General features: G+C 59.4%; 2 protein-coding genes and 1 non-coding gene across 3 annotated transcripts; 1 reads left to right on the top strand and 2 right to left on the bottom strand.

The window, feature by feature from the left end:
• The first annotated feature begins 5,001 nt into the window (after nucleotides 1-5,001).
• LOC100073496 (gap junction delta-2 protein-like) lies at nucleotides 5,002-8,492 on the top strand. Its single transcript, XM_029066083.2, has 2 exons — nucleotides 5,002-5,118; nucleotides 7,671-8,492. Exons 1-2 carry the CDS (start codon nucleotides 5,048-5,050, stop codon nucleotides 8,431-8,433), a joined length of 834 nt encoding a protein of 277 aa, XP_028921916.1. The 5' UTR covers nucleotides 5,002-5,047; the 3' UTR covers nucleotides 8,434-8,492.
• A 575-nt stretch (nucleotides 8,493-9,067) lies between these two features.
• On the bottom strand, nucleotides 9,068-14,496 carry NOP53 (NOP53 ribosome biogenesis factor). Its single transcript, XM_029064998.2, is given in 12 exon segments — nucleotides 9,068-9,128; nucleotides 9,243-9,319; nucleotides 9,579-9,654; nucleotides 9,758-9,933; nucleotides 10,027-10,203; nucleotides 10,317-10,421; nucleotides 10,594-10,689; nucleotides 10,795-10,865; nucleotides 11,198-11,403; nucleotides 12,098-12,182; nucleotides 13,449-13,510; nucleotides 14,270-14,496. Coding segments are annotated over 12 exon segments (1,410 nt in total). The 5' UTR covers nucleotides 14,488-14,496.
• LOC114812750 lies at nucleotides 9,412-9,532 on the bottom strand. Its single transcript, XR_003760401.1, has one exon. It is a non-coding gene; the product is annotated as a small nucleolar RNA SNORD23 (small nucleolar RNA).
• Nucleotides 14,497-14,888: the final 392 nt, after the last annotated feature.

Below are 14,888 nucleotides of genomic sequence, written 5' to 3' on the forward strand. Positions count from 1 at the left end.
GCACTGTACTGAGCATTTGGGACAGTATAAAACAATAGAATTGGTAGACATGGCCCCTGCCCACAGGAGCTAATAGTCTAGATGGGGAAACAGACATTAAAATAAATTACAGAAATTTGGAAAAATGGAGAGTATAGAGATAACGATCAATGTCATCTATTGAGTGCTTACTGTGTGCACAGCACTGTACTAAGCTCTTAGGAGAGTCCAATACAACAGGGTTTTACTAATAATAGCAGTATCTGTAAAGCGTTTATAAGGTGTCAAGCGCTGTACTAAACACTAGGGTAGATACAAGCTAATAAGGTCCCACATGGGGCTCACAGTCTTAATCCCCATTTTACAGATGAGGCCCAGAGAAGTTAAGTGACTTAGGCAAGGTCACACAGCAGACAAGTGGCGGAGCGCTGATTAGAATCCAGATCCTCTGAGCCGCCCCCCGGGGCCGTGATCTCTCCGCTAGGTCACGCTGCTTCGAGGGTAGAGTGGTGCAGATGCCACCCTGTCCACAAGAAATAACCGAAGGGCAGCGGGAAGGGCTTGGATAGACGGTAAGCAGAATGTCCCGACGGCCAGTGTGGAGGGAGACCCTGGCCCGGAAAGGAGGGCCGAGGGAGACCAGCCCCATCCTGGAGGCAGGGGAAGGTGGGAGATGGCTAGTCTATTTGAACCTGTCAATCAGTGATATTTATTGAGCTTTTACTATGTACTGAGCACTGTAGAAGGTTCTGGGGAAAATGCAATAGAGTTGGCACACGCAGTCCCTGCCCACAAGGAGCTTACATTCTAGAGGGGAAGGACTTTAGGGAGGAGAATCCACTCTGGGCTGGGGGATTCTGTCAGTCGATCAATCAGTTGTACTCGTCGAGCGCTGACAGTGTGCCGAGCACTGCGCCAAGCACTTGGGAGAGTCCGCTACAGCAGAATTTGGTAGACACGTTGCCTGCCCAAGACGAGCTTACTGGGGAAGGACTAATATTAACGATGGTATCGGTTAAGCGCTTACTACGTGTCAAACATGTGGATAGTGGATAGATCATGGGCCTGGGAGTCAGACGGTCAAGAGTTCGAATTCCGGCTCTGCCACTTGTCTGCTGTGTCACCTTGGGCAAATCACTTCTCTGGGCCTCATTTACCTCATCTGTAAAATGGGGATTGAGGCTGCAAGCCACTCGTGGGACAAGGACAGTTTGCTTGTACCACCCCAGTGCTTAGTACAGAGTCTGGCGCTTAGTAAGTGCTTAACAAATGTTAATATTATGATTATAATTAATAAGCACTGTTCTAAGCGATCCACTCTGGGTGGGGAAGTCCGTCCTTTGGCACCTAATAATTTCCAGCTCGGGGGAAGGAAGAGAGGCTGGAGTCGGCTCCCTACAAGTCCCCCTCCCCACTCCCGGGTGTGGGTGAGTCCCCTTGGGGGGCTGGGCCGGGAATGGGATGGGCACAGCTGGGAACGGGGGCCTGGAGTGGACTCTTCAGGCTTTGGGTAAACAGCTGCCTTTCATGTCGGAGTCGACGGGCCACTTTGAACCACCCTGAAAATATGTACGGTCCTGCGGGTGGGGTGCTTGGAAAATATGTGCCGCCTTGGGGATACGCGGAGGAGGGGGGGAGTCTCTGACCACGTCCGGCCGCCGCCCCTCTGCGATGGAAGGGAGCCAGCCCCAGGACTGGGGTCCCAGCCCACCCCCCTTCTCTGAGCTCCCCAGAAAATCAGGGTACGAAGCAGCTTCAGGTTGCCGAGTGAGGGGCTGGAGCTGAGAGCCAGGAGTACCCCCCTGGACCCTCCCCCACCAACCACCATCCCCCATCCTCGGCTCTGCTTCCAGGCCCTGACAACTTTCCCCATCCCTAATCCCCCATCCTGTCCAAGCTGCACCTCTGGGGTCACTGTTTCCTCTCTCCCTTCTCCCCGCCTTCTGGTTGGGTGACTGTGAGTTGGGTGGGGTGTGTGCAGGGGATCTCCCCCTCCCCATCACCGGTTCCCGTCTCTGGAACGCAGTGTGTTTCCCGCTCTCCATCCTGAGCACCTCGGTCAATATTGACCGCCTCCTCTCTGCCCTTGCTCGGTCTCCCCCACCCCCGCGGCCCTTAGCTCTCTGTCCCGGGCCAGAGACCCTGGCGCCGGAGGTGGCGGGGAGAGCCTGGCTTTGTTGACTCTCGTGCCCCGTGGGGAGATAGCACCCCAGCTGTTTGATCTGGGGGGGCGGGCGGCTCAGCAGGCTTCACTGCCCCAGCCCTGGGCTCCCCCAGCCCCTCCCCGCTCCTCGAGATGTTTTTCCTCTTATGAGATCCGACCTGCGGAGGACAGGATCTCATAGCGTGGCTTAGTGGATAAAGCATACGCCTGGGAGTCAGAAGGACCAGCTCTGATCCCGACTCCGCCACTTGTGCGACCTTGGGGAAGTCACTTCACTTACCTCATCTGTAAAATGGGGAGTGAGATTGTGAGCCCCACGTGGGACAGTCACTTCAGTTACCTCATCTGTAATATGGGGGTTAGGACTGCGAGCCCTACGTGGGACAGGGACTGTGTCCAACCCGATTCGCTCGTATCTACCCCAGGACTCAGTCCAATGTCTGGCAGAGAGTAGGTGCTTAAAAAATACCATAAAAACCCCCAACAATCTTCCAGGCATACTCCTCCTCCAGCCACCCAGACCTTCTCCTAAACCAGCTCCGTAAGAACCCGGGCCGTTCCACCTATTCCCTCGCTCAGTATTAATTGAGCACTTATTGTAGGCAGAACACTGTACTAAATGCTTGGGAAAGTACAAAACAACCGTGTTAGTAGACACACATTCCCTGCCCACAGTGAGCTTACAGCCTAATAATAATTGTGATATTCGTGAAGCACTTACTATGTACCAGACACTCTACTAAGCGCTGGGGCAGATACCAGGTAATCGGGTTGGACACGGTCCAAGTCGTTCACTCATTCATTCAATAGTATTCATTCAGTGCTTACTATGTGCAGAGCACTGTACTAAGCTCTTGGAATGTACAGTTCGGCAACAGATAGAGACAATCCCTGCCCAGTGACGGGCTCACGGTCTAAACGGGGGTGACAGATAGCAAAGCAAAACAGAACAAAACAAAACAAAATCGTCAAGATAAATAGAATCATAGAGATATACACCTTATTAACAAAATAAAGAGGGTAATAAATAATATGCAAATACGCACAGTGCTGAGGGGAGGGGAAGGGGGAAGAGCAGAGGGCGGGAGGGGGGGAATGGGGAGGAGAGGAGGAGCAGAGGGAAAGGGGGGCTCAGTCTGGGAAGGCCTCCTGGAGGAGGTGAGCTCTCAGTAGGGCTTTGAAGAGGGGAAGAGAGTTAGTTTGGCAGAGATGAGGAGGGAGGGCATTCCAGGACAGCAGTAGGATGTGGGCCGGGGTCGACGGCGGGAGGGGAGCGAACGGGGGACCGTGAGGAAGTGAGCGGCAGAGGAGCAGAGTGTACGGGGAGGGTAATAGAAGGAGAGAAGGGAGGTGAGGTAGGAGGGTGCCAGGGGATGGACAGCTTGGAAGCCAAGAGTGAGGAGTTTTCGTTTCGTGCGTCCCACGTGGGGCTCACAGTCTTAATAGCCATTTTACAGATGAGGGAATTGAAGCCCAGAGAGGTGAAGTGACTTGTCCAAGATCACACAGCAAAGTGGCAGAGCGGGAATTAGAACCCAGCTCCTTCTGACTCCCAGTCCTGGGCTCAATCCACTAGTCCGGGGAGACAGACATTAATATAAATAAGTAAATCACAGATATGGACATTAGGACTTTGGGGCTGAGGAAGGTGAATAAAGGGAGCAAATCAGAGCGACGCAGAAGGGGTGGGAGAAGAGAAGATGAGGACTTGGGGAAGGCCTCTTGGAGGAGGAAGGATGCCAGGCTGTACCAACCGGCTTCACCGCCCCCTTGCCCCTGTGCATCGGGTCAGGGGTGACCCCCACCCCAGCGCACGGAGGAGCAGGTGCCCTCAAGGTGCTGCGCTTTTCCTCATCTCCCACTCCCTTCTGCCTCACCCTGATTCGCTCCCTTTGCTCTTCCCCCCTCCCAGCCCCACAGCGCTCATGTCCATATCTCTCATTTTATTTAATAATAATAACGTTGGCAGTTGTTGAGCGCTATGTGCCAAGCACTGTTCTAAGCGCTGGTATAGATACAAGGTCACCAGATTGTCCCACTTGGGGCTCACAGTCTTGATCTCCATTTTACAGATGAGGCAACTGAGCCACCGAGAAGTGAAGTGACTTGCCCAAGGTCACACAGCTGAAGAGCGGTAGAGCCGGGATTAGAGAAGCAGCGTGGCTCAGTGGAAAGAGCACGGGCTTGGGAGTCAGAGGCCATGGGTTCGAATCCCGGCTCTGCCACTTGTCAGCTGGGTGACTGTGGGCAAGTCACTTCACTTCTCTGGGCCTCAGTGATCTCATCTGTAAAATGGGGATTAAGACTGTGAGCCCCACGTGGGACAACCTGATTCCCCTATGTCTACCCCAGCGCTTAGAACAGTGCTCGGCACATAGTAAGCGCTTAACAAATACCAACATTATTATTATTATTATTATTAATCCCGGATCTGCCACTTGTCAGCTGTGTGACTGTGGGCAAGTCACTTCACTTCTCTGGGCCTCAGTGACCTCATCTGTCAAATGGGGATTAACTGGGAGCCTCACGTGGGCCAACCTGATGACCCTGGATCTCCCCCAGCGCTTAGAACAGTGCTCTGCACAGAGTAAGCGCTTAACAAATACCAACATTATGATTATTCTGAATGAATGAATGAATGAAGCCGGCCCCCAGGTGGCCGGTTGGGGGGAGGCGGCGAGGCGCTCGCGCATGCGCCTGAGCGTCGGACCCCAAATAGCCGGCGTTGCCACGGGGCGGGTGCGCATGCCGCGCGGCGCACCCCGCCCGGGCGGTTTTGCCGCGTGCCGGCGGGCGCGCACGTGGCCGAGGTGCGGGGGCGGGGCGCGCGCCGGGCGCGGGGGCGCGCGCGCGTGCGCAGGGGGCGGGGGCGCGCGCCGGGGCTGCAAGAGCCCTGCAGGCGCCATGGGGGAGTGGACCATCCTGGAGAGGCTCCTGGAGGCGGCGGTGCAGCAACACTCCACCATGATTGGCAGGTGAGACCCCCATCCCCCTCCCCGACCTTCCCCACCACCCTCCTCCCCTTCCCGCTCTTTTTCCTGGGAATAAACGATGCCATTGCTTAAGCGCTTACTAGCTGCCAAGCGCCGCCCTAATAATAATGTTGATATTTCCTCAGTGCTATGTGCCGAGCACTGTCCTAATAGCCGGGGTGATGATAATAATGTGGGTATTTGTTAGGCGCTTAATAATAATAATGTTGGTATGTGCTAAGCGCTTACTATGTGCAGAGCACTAAGCGCTGGGGGAGATACACAGTTAATCCCCATTTTACAGATGAGGTCACTGAGGCACAGAGAAGTGACTTGCCCACAGTCTCACAGCTGACAAGTGGCAGAGCCGGGAGTCGAACCCATGACCTCTGACTCCGAAGCGCAGGCTCTTTCCACTGAGCCACGGCGCTTACTCTGTGCTGCACTGGGGGAGATACAGGGTCATCAGGTTGTCCCACGTGAGGCTCCCCGTTTTACAGATGAGGTCACTGAGGCCCAGAGAAATGACTTATGATGTTGGTATTTGTTAAGCGCTTACTATGTGCGGAGCACTGTTCGAAGCACTGGGGGAGATACAGAGTCATCATGTTGTCCCACGTGAGGCTCACAGTTAATCTCCCTTTTGCAAATGAGGTCACTGAAGCCCAGGGAAGTGAAGTGACTTGCCCCCAGTCACACAGATGACAAGTGGCAGAGGTGGAATTCGAACCCATGACCTCTTGACTCCCAAGCCCGGGCTCATTCCACTGAGCCACACTGCTTCAGGGTAATCAGGTGGTCCCACATGAGGCTCAGTCTTCATCCCCGTTTTACAGATGAGGGAACTGAGGCCCAGAGAAGCCACTTGCCCAGAGCCATACAGCTGACAAGTGGTGGAGCTGGGATTAGAACCCGCGACCTCTGACTCCCAAGCCCGGGCCTTTTCCACTAAGCCACGCTGCTTCTCTAATAAGGACAGTGGTCTTTGTTAAGCGCTTACTATGTGCCAAGCACTGTTCTAAGCGCTGGGGTAGATACAAGTTCATCAGGTGGTCCCACGTGAGGTTTACACTCTTAATCCCCATTTTACAGATGAGGGAACTGAGGCCCAGAGAAGCGACTTGCCCAGGGTCACGCAGCTGACAAGTGGCGGAGCCAGAATTAGAACCCACGACCTCTGACTCCCAAGCCCGGGCTCTTTCCACTAAACCACACTGCTTCTCTAATAATAACAGTGTTAAGCGCCTACTCAATGCCAGTCACTGGACTAAGCGCTGGGGTAGATACAAGCTAATAATGATGGTGTTTGTTAAGCGCCTACTATGTGCTGAGCACTGTTCTAAGCACTGGATTAGATACAAGGTCATCAGGATGTCCCACATGGAGCTGAGGGTCTTCATCCCCGTTTTCAAGATGAGGTGACTGAGGCCGAGAAGTGAAGGAATAATGGTGGCATTTCTTTATAATGATGGAATTCGCATTTGTTAAGCACTCACTATGTGCCAAGCACTGCTCTAAGCACTGGGGTAGATACAAGGTGATCAGGTTGGCCCACGTGGGGCTCATAGCCTTCATCCCCGTTTTACAGATGAGGTCACTGAGGCACTGAGAAGTTAAGTGAGTTGCCCAAAGTCACCCAGCCGACAAGTAGCGGAGCCGGGATTAGAACCCACGACCTCTGACTCCCAAGCCCGGGCTCTTTCCACTAAGTCGCGCTGCTTCTCAAGTGCTTCTTGAGTACGTACTATGTACCAGGCACTGTATTAAGCGCTGGGGTAGATATAAGCTAATCAGGCTGGATACAGTCCATATCCCACACGGGCTGTCTCATTTTTTTTCCTTTTTCAGATGAGGGAACTGAGGCGCAGAGAAGTAATAATTTTGGCATTTGTTAAGTGCTTACTAGGTGGCAGGCACTGTTCTAAGCGTCGTGGTAGAAACGACGTAATCAGGTTGGACATAGTCCCCGTCCTATACAGAGCTCACCATCCAGCGTGGCTTAGTGGAAAGAGCCCAGGCTTGGGAGTCAGAGGTCGTGCGTTCTAATCCCGGCTCCGCCACTTGTCTGCTGTGGGACCTTGGGTAAGTCACTTCTCTGTGCCTCAGTGACCTCATCTGTAAAAATGGGGATTAAAAAAAAAAACGTGAGCCCCATGTGGGACAATCTGATTACCCTGTATCTACCCCGGCGCTTAGAACAGCGCTCAGCACATAGTAAGCGCTTAACAAATACCATCATTATTATTATTATGAATCCCCTTTTCATTGAGGAAACAGGCCCAGAAGTGAAGTGAGTTGCCCAAGGTCACACAGCAGATGAGTGGCGGAGGCGGGATTAGAACCCATATCCTTCTGCCTCCCAGGCCTGGGCACTAGCTGCCCAACGTCACAACCGTTTCCCCCACGTGCCCCAATCCCCGGGGGTAGGACAGGGGCAGGTGGGGGGGGCCTCCATCCCCACACCCTCTTCCCACCCCCCGCTAGGCCCACTCCTAGGGCCCGGTCCCCATGTGGGGCTTGGCCGAACCCCCGCTCCTCCCCGCCCTCCCCCTTAGGATCCTGCTGACGGTGGTGGTCATCTTCCGCATCCTGATCGTGGCCATCGTGGGCGAGACGGTGTACGAGGACGAGCAGGCCATGTTCCTGTGCAACACGCTGCAGCCCGGCTGCGCCCAGGCCTGCTACGACCGCGCCTTCCCCATCTCGCACATCCGCTACTGGGTCTTCCAGATCATCCTGGTGTGCACGCCCAGCCTCTGCTTCATCACCTACTCCGTCCACCAGGCCGCCAAGCAGCGGGAGGAGCGGCCCGCCGACCCCCCGCCGCCACCCCGGCCTCCGCTCAACGGCATCCTGGCCCACGGGGGCCCCGACGAGCCGGTCTGCCCCGAGGTCAAGGAGCCGGGGGCGGCGGGGTCCCGCCGGGGTCCCGCCGGCGCCTCCCGCTTCTACGTGGTGCAGGTGGTGTTCCGGAACGTGCTGGAGCTGGGCTTCCTGGCCGGCCAGTACCTGCTCTACGGCTTCCGCGTGCCGGCCGTGGTGGCCTGCGGCCGCTACCCGTGCCTCCGTGAGGTGGAGTGCTACGTGTCCCGCCCCACCGAGAAGAGCGTCTTCCTGGTGTTCATGTTCGCCGTCAGCGGGGTCTGCGTCCTGCTCAACCTGGCCGAGCTCAACCACCTGGGCTGGCGGAAGGTGCGGGGGGCCGTCAGGGGCGCCCGGGGGCGCAGAAAGGCGCCCGGCCGCGGGGGCCAGAGGGACCGGGTGCCCCTGCACCCCGCCCTGGGCCGCACCCAGTCCAGCGAGTCGGCTTACGTGTGAGGCCCCCCCTTTCCCTCCCACCCTTTCCGGTGCTGTTGAATAAACCAGGTGCAGCTGGGGCCCGTGGGCTGTCTGTGGGGGACGGGCGTGGGGGGCACGGCCCGGGCCCGCTCGTCGGGCATCCCGGCTCCTGCCCGTCCCAAGACCGAGGGGATTTAATCTTAATCTGCTAGGTCAGGAGTGGGCGGGGGTCCTGCCATCTGCCGTCCCCGAGGGGCTGCCTCGGGGCAGACCTGTGAGCTTTTGGGGTGGGGGAGAGGCCGGCCTAGAAGCGAGAGGAAGGGGAACGGACCCTCATGCCACACGGGCCCAATCCCCGCCTCGGGCGGAAGCCCTCTCCCACCCGCCGTCCTCCTGACCGCCCCCGGCTTGTACTTTCTGCGAGGTGGCAGGGAAAAGCAGCCCCTTCCCACCGACGAAGCGGAGGAGGGAGGGAATCGAGGAAAGACAGAGACAGAGAGGCGACGCAGAGTTGTAGGCGACAGAGTCCGGAGCCGGGGAGGGTGGGAAACCGACTTTAATGGAACCGAGGGGCAGACCCACGACCCCAGCAGCTACAGCCTGTGGAGAGAGAAGGAGGAAGCCGTGAGGGGGTGCCGGGTAGGGATGGGTCGGGGACACGGGCACGGGGCACTCACTGGATTTCGCGGAAGGCTCTCTTCTCCACATACTTCAGTTTGTATTTCCTCTTGAACCTGCCGGACGCAAGCACAAGAGTTCAGAGGTCAGTCCCCGGCCAGCCGCCCCTCCGGCTGAACTCCCCGCCTCCCCCGACCCTCGTGCCCTCCCCGGGGCGGGCCGACACTCACTTGGCCCGCTCTCTGGGCTCGATGAGATTGCGTTTCTGCAGGCTCTTGAAGCGGTCCCGGAGAAGGCTGCCCTCGGGCTGGCGGGGGGAGAGGCGGGAGGCAGAGCGCTCAGAGACCCCGGCCCCCTTCCAGCCCACCCAGCCCAGGCCCCTCTTCCTCTCCGCCTTTAGGCCCTCAGCCCCCAGGCACCAGCCTCACTGGCCCGGCCCGGGGCTGCCAGGGTGTCACCCACGCCCCCGGCTCGATGGCCGGGGGCCCCGGAGAGCAAGGATGGGGCTCATCACCGGGCACGGGCGGAGAGGAGGGCGCGGGCTCGGTGCCACCCCCCCCCCCCACAAGGTACCTTCATGTGTGGCGCAGTGATTCGGCCAGGTCGCTGCTCAGCTGGACGTCGATGTCAGGATCCTGGTACCTGGGGAACGGAGATGAGGGGCGCTGGTGAGAAAGACCCCCCCCATCCCCGACCCCGCCGTGCACCCCCGGTCCCCAGCCCCGTCCCCAGCCCCCAACCTCACTTGAGCCTGCCCAGCCTCCGGGGCTTGTCGGCCTCAGCCAGCCGTTTCGCGCGCCGCAGCTCCTTCCGCCGGGCCAGCTCCACCAGCCGCTGTGCCACCTGCCGCCTGATGCCCCGTAGACGGAACACCTCCTGGTGCCGCTGCCGGGCGGCCCGCTCCGTGGCCCGCTGGATGCGCTGCAGCGGGGACCGTCGGGGTCAGGGCTGCCGGCTGTGGGCCAGAGTCCGGCCCCCGCCCCAACCCCCGCCCCAACCTCCGCCCCGCCTCACCAGGGCTTTGGCCTCCTTCTCCCGCCTCCTCTGCTGCTCCGTCTTCTTCCTGGAAGGCGCGGCGGCCGCGGGCTTCGCCTGCTCCTCGCTCTCGGCTTCCACCTCGGGCCCCGGCTCTGGGGTCTCGTTGTCCGACTCCTCCAGCAGCCCCTCGCAGAGCTCCTCGAACCGAGACTCCTGGGCCGGGGGACGTCAAGGGCTGAGCGAGGCCCGGGCACCCCCGGTCTCCCCTAGCTCCGCCCTCGGTGGGAGCCCGCCAGGAATGGGGACACTGAGGAATCCCAGCTCACCTGAGTGGGGGCCTCGTCCACGGTGGGGAACTTGAGCTGTCGCGCCAGCTTCTCCTCCGCCCTCTGCCGCTGCTGCTCCACTCTGTGGGCTCTCAAGAGCAAGGCCTGACGGAAAGCGAGGAGTCAGGCCCTCCCCGACCGGCCCTCCCGTCCCCAAGAGAACGCATGGAGGGGAGATTGGCATCTTCACCATCCCAGCGCGTCCCACCGCGACTCCTCCGAGTACCATGGCATCTCCGGGCAGGGCCGGGGAGGAGTCACGGGGGTGGGGCCGTACCTGGTGGGCCTCGAACGACGGGTTGTAGGAGCCGCCCGCGGGGGTCACTTCGATGGCCGGCACCTGGGAGGGTTTGTCCTGGAGCCGCTGCGGCCGCTGTGGGGGCGGAGGTGGGGGGGGACGCGGTGAGGCGTGGGGGTTCGAGGAGATCCGCAGTCTGTCCTCCCCATTTTGTCCCCCCCGTCCGCCCGCCAGCCTCACCTTGACCCGCTGCTTTTTCGTCTGCTCCAGGAAATAGGCATCCTGCCCGACCAGCGGGCTGTCCAAGGGGTCTGGCCAGAAGAGGTGGGGGCGTCAGGGGATGGGGTTCCACCCTGTTCCCCTCGCTGGACCAAACTTGGCCCCGGACCCCCATTTGAGATCTACGACCCTCCGCCTGCACAGGACGGCACCTCATACCCTCCTCCCCCAACCGAGGGGGCCAGGGGCCAATCTCCCCATCAGGAACCGATTCCCGCTACCCACCCCCAATTCCTCTCACTGCAGCTCCAGCCCATTTCCCCACCCCTCAGGCCAATACCCAGACAGAGCCCCCGACCCTGGCCATCCCCGCTCCCCTCCCACTGACCCCATCGCCCTGGTCTCCCTCCTCCCCGTAACTCACTGTCTTCGGCCCAGAGGTCGTAGAAGGGCCTGTTGGGGGGCTCCCCGGGGCCGGCTGTGGCCTTGGGCTTGGCGGGCGGGGGGTTCTGGAGCCGGGCCTGGGCCCGCCGGACTTCCCGGCTGACCACCCCGCGCTGGGTCAGCCGCTCCAACAGCTGCTGTTTCCGCTTCAGCTTCCTCCCATTGGGGACCTGGTAGGCCAGGATGCTGAGAGGAGAGCCGGGGGAGAGGAAGAGGGCCGGGGATGGGGGGGCCTGGGTCACAGCCTGCCGCCCGACCCCGGGTAGAGGGGACGGAGGGACAGGAGGTGGACACTCAGGCGAGAGTGCATCCAAGACAACGCGCCAATAGTTATGGTACTTGTTAAGCGCTTTCCAGGTGGCAAGCACTGGTCTGAGCGCTGGGGCAGATACAAGTTAGGTTGGGCCCAGTCCCTGTCCCACATAAGCCTCACACTCTTAACCTCCAATTTACAGGACGTAACTGAGGCCCGGAGAAGTGACTTGCTCAAGGTCATGCAGCAGACACTGCCCCTGGGAGAGGGGGCAGTGGGCTTGGGGGGGAAAGAATGGGTTTGCGCGCCCACCCACACAAACATCCCACCGCCCCCAAAGGGAGTTGAGGGAGGCTTTTGGGAAGAGGAGATTTGGGGAAGAAGGGTAGGGGTGGGCACACCTGGCAGGGGGTGAGGAGGGCGGGGAACCAAGCGGAAGGGTAGACTGTAAGCTCGTTGTGGGCAGGGAATGCATCTGTTTACTGTTGTAATGGATTCTCCCAAGTGCTTAGTACAGTGATCCGCACACAGTAAGCGCTCAGTAAATAAGAGGGAACGGAATAGAATGGCCAGCCGGGCGAGGGAAAGGCCAGCCCCGAGCAGCCCCAGAGCGGGACACTCACTCACTCTTTGGGAGGGGCCACCTGGGAGTTGGGCTCCAGGATCACATCGATGTGCAGTGGTTTCTTCTTACCACGGTTCAGCTTCAAGTCTGCGGGGAGGAAGACAGGTGGGGGCAAGACGAGGGAACTTAGCTTAGATCCTCGGGCCCCCTAATTATAATAAAATGATAAGGTTAATGGGATGTGTTAAGCGCTTACTACGTGCCAGGCACAGCTCTTCCTGCCCGTTTTACAGATAACAGGCACAGAGAAGTCAGGTGACTCGCCTAAGGTCACAGGGCAGACAAGCGACGGAGCCGGGATTAGAACCCAGGTCCTTCTGACTCCCAAGCCCGGGCTTTAGCCACTAAACCGTGCTGCTGCTCCCAATCAAGCGGAATCTACACCAGCTCAGTAATTCGCTCCGGGACTCGACCACCCACACAGCCGAGGGGGGTGGGCTTCTGTGATTCCCCCCCAAGGGCTTCTGTGATTCCCCCCACAGGAAACTGAATTCAGGAGATGGTCAACAAGTACCGCCACGGTGGTTACTGCGACTATCTGGCCGGACTGGGGCATGCCCGGAGTAGGAGCTGGAAGTCGGGGTGGGGTTCAGATTTGTCGTTTGGTGGAGAGTGACAGAAACACCCCCTCATTGGGTAGAACGGAGCCTAGGGCTGCTGGAAGGATGGGCCTAGGTTTTGATCCTCCCTCTGCCACGAGCCTGCGGTGTGACCTCGGACAAATCACGTAACCTCTCTGGGTCTGCACTTCTTCATCTGTAAAATGGAGGCTCAACTTGTATTCTCCCTCTTCACTTCAACCGAAAGCCCCAGGCAGGTCGGGGCTGCATCTGATTCTACCTCTGGCCTGGAACGCCCTTCCTCCTCAAATCTGACAGATGGTTGCTCTCCCCGCCATTAAAACCCTACGAAAGGCTCATCTCCTCCAGGAGGTCTTCCCTAAGCGTCCCCTTTCCTCTTCTCCCACTCCCTTCTGTGTCACCCTGACACGCTCCCTTTGTTCTTCCTCCCACTCAACCCCACAGCAGTTATGTACACCTCTGTAACTTTTTTTTATATTAATAGCTGTCTCCCCGACTCTAGACTGTAAGCTCACTGTGGGCAGAGAATGCGTCTGTTTACTGTTCTCTTCCAAATGCTTAGTAAGGTGTTCTGCACCTTGTAAGCACTCAATAAATACCACTGAATGAATGTATCTACCCCGGCGCTTAGCACAGTGTTTGGCATGTAGAAAGCGTGTAACATATGCAATAGGTACTATTTAATCTCAGCCACTTGTGGGCACGTTGGATCTCTGCAAAGGCCTGGTGGCGTCCCCAGCCCGTACCTGTAGACACACACACACATCCCTACCTTTCACCTCATTCCCAGTGTCCACGAAGACAGGCTTCATCCGGCTTCTCGGCCACCAGCCCCTGTGGAGACACCCCCGATCTCAGCCTGGGCCCTGGACGCCGCCCCCCCCCTTGTCCCAAGCCCTCGCCCTGTCCCTCTCCCCATCCCACCCAGTTTCCCAGATCCCCTCTCCCTGTCCCCCAGACCTCCTCCCCCTGGATCCCCTCCTGTCCCCAGACCCTCTTCCCCTGTTCCCCCAGATTCCCTCCTCCTGTCCTTCCAGATTTCCACCCAGTGCCCCCCAGGCTCTTTCCTCCCCAACCCCAGATCCCTTCCCAATGTCTCCCCGGACCGCCTCCGCCCACCCCCGCCCCCGATCCCCTCCTCCTGTTCTTCCAGATCCCTTTCCCCTGTGCCCCCAGATCCCCTTCCCCCGACCCACCAGATTCCCTCCTCCTGTGCCCCCAGATCCCCTTCCCCTGTCCCCCCAGATTCCCTCCTCCTGTCCCCCAGCTCCCCTCCTCCTGGTTCCTCCAGCTCCCCTCTTCCTGTGCCCCAGATCCCCTTCCCCCGTCCCAGCAGATTCCCTCCTCCTGTGCCCCCAGATCCCCTTCCCCCGTCCCAGCAGATTCCCTCCTCCTGTGCCCCCAGATCCCCTTCCCCTGTCCCCCCAGATCCCCTCCTCCTGTCCCGCCAGCTCCCCTCTTCCTGTGCCCCAGATCCCCTCCCCGTGTCCCCCAGACCCCTCCTCCTATTCCCCCAAGCCCCCTCCCCATAGATCCCCTTTCCCTGTGCCCCCCGCCCCCCTCCCCCTGCCCTCCCCCGCCGCCCGGGCTCACCCCACGGCGCGCTCCTGCAGACGCACATCCTCCAGGAACTGATCGAGCTGGAGGCCCAGCGGCTCCTCGCCGAGCCTGCGCCAGCTCCGCTTTTTGTTCTTGGAGCCCCGGGGCCTCCTCTTCCGCCTGGCCCCCGCCGCTCCCGCCGCGCCGGGCCGCAGGCTCAAGAACTCCAGGCCGGCCACGCGCCCGCTGCAACACGACGGGGCCGCCGCCATCTTGGGAAAGGGAAGCTGAAGCCGGCCTGCGGGCCGGGCGGATATCCGGTCCGGACCCGCCGCGCGCGAGGGACTTCCGGCCCCGCCCTAGCGCGCCAGGGAGGCGGGGGGGGGGGGGGGGGGGCAGGCGCAGCCCGCGAAGGGAACCTTCCTTCCCCGTCCGCAGATTCGACAAAACCAACCCCGACCCATTACTAATAATAATAATAATGTTGGTATTTGTTAAGCGCTTACTATGTGCCGAGCACTGCTCTAAGCGCTGGGGTAGACATAGGGGAATCAGGTTGTCCCACGGGGGGCTCACAGTCTTAATTTCCCATTTTACAGATGAGGGAACTGAGGCCCAGAGAAGTGAAGTGACTTGCCCACAGTCACACAGCCGACAAGTGGCAGAGCTGGGA

This window comes from Ornithorhynchus anatinus, chromosome 5 (assembly GCF_004115215.2).
Source record: "Ornithorhynchus anatinus isolate Pmale09 chromosome 5, mOrnAna1.pri.v4, whole genome shotgun sequence".
Classification (NCBI taxonomy): domain Eukaryota; kingdom Metazoa; phylum Chordata; class Mammalia; order Monotremata; family Ornithorhynchidae; genus Ornithorhynchus; species Ornithorhynchus anatinus.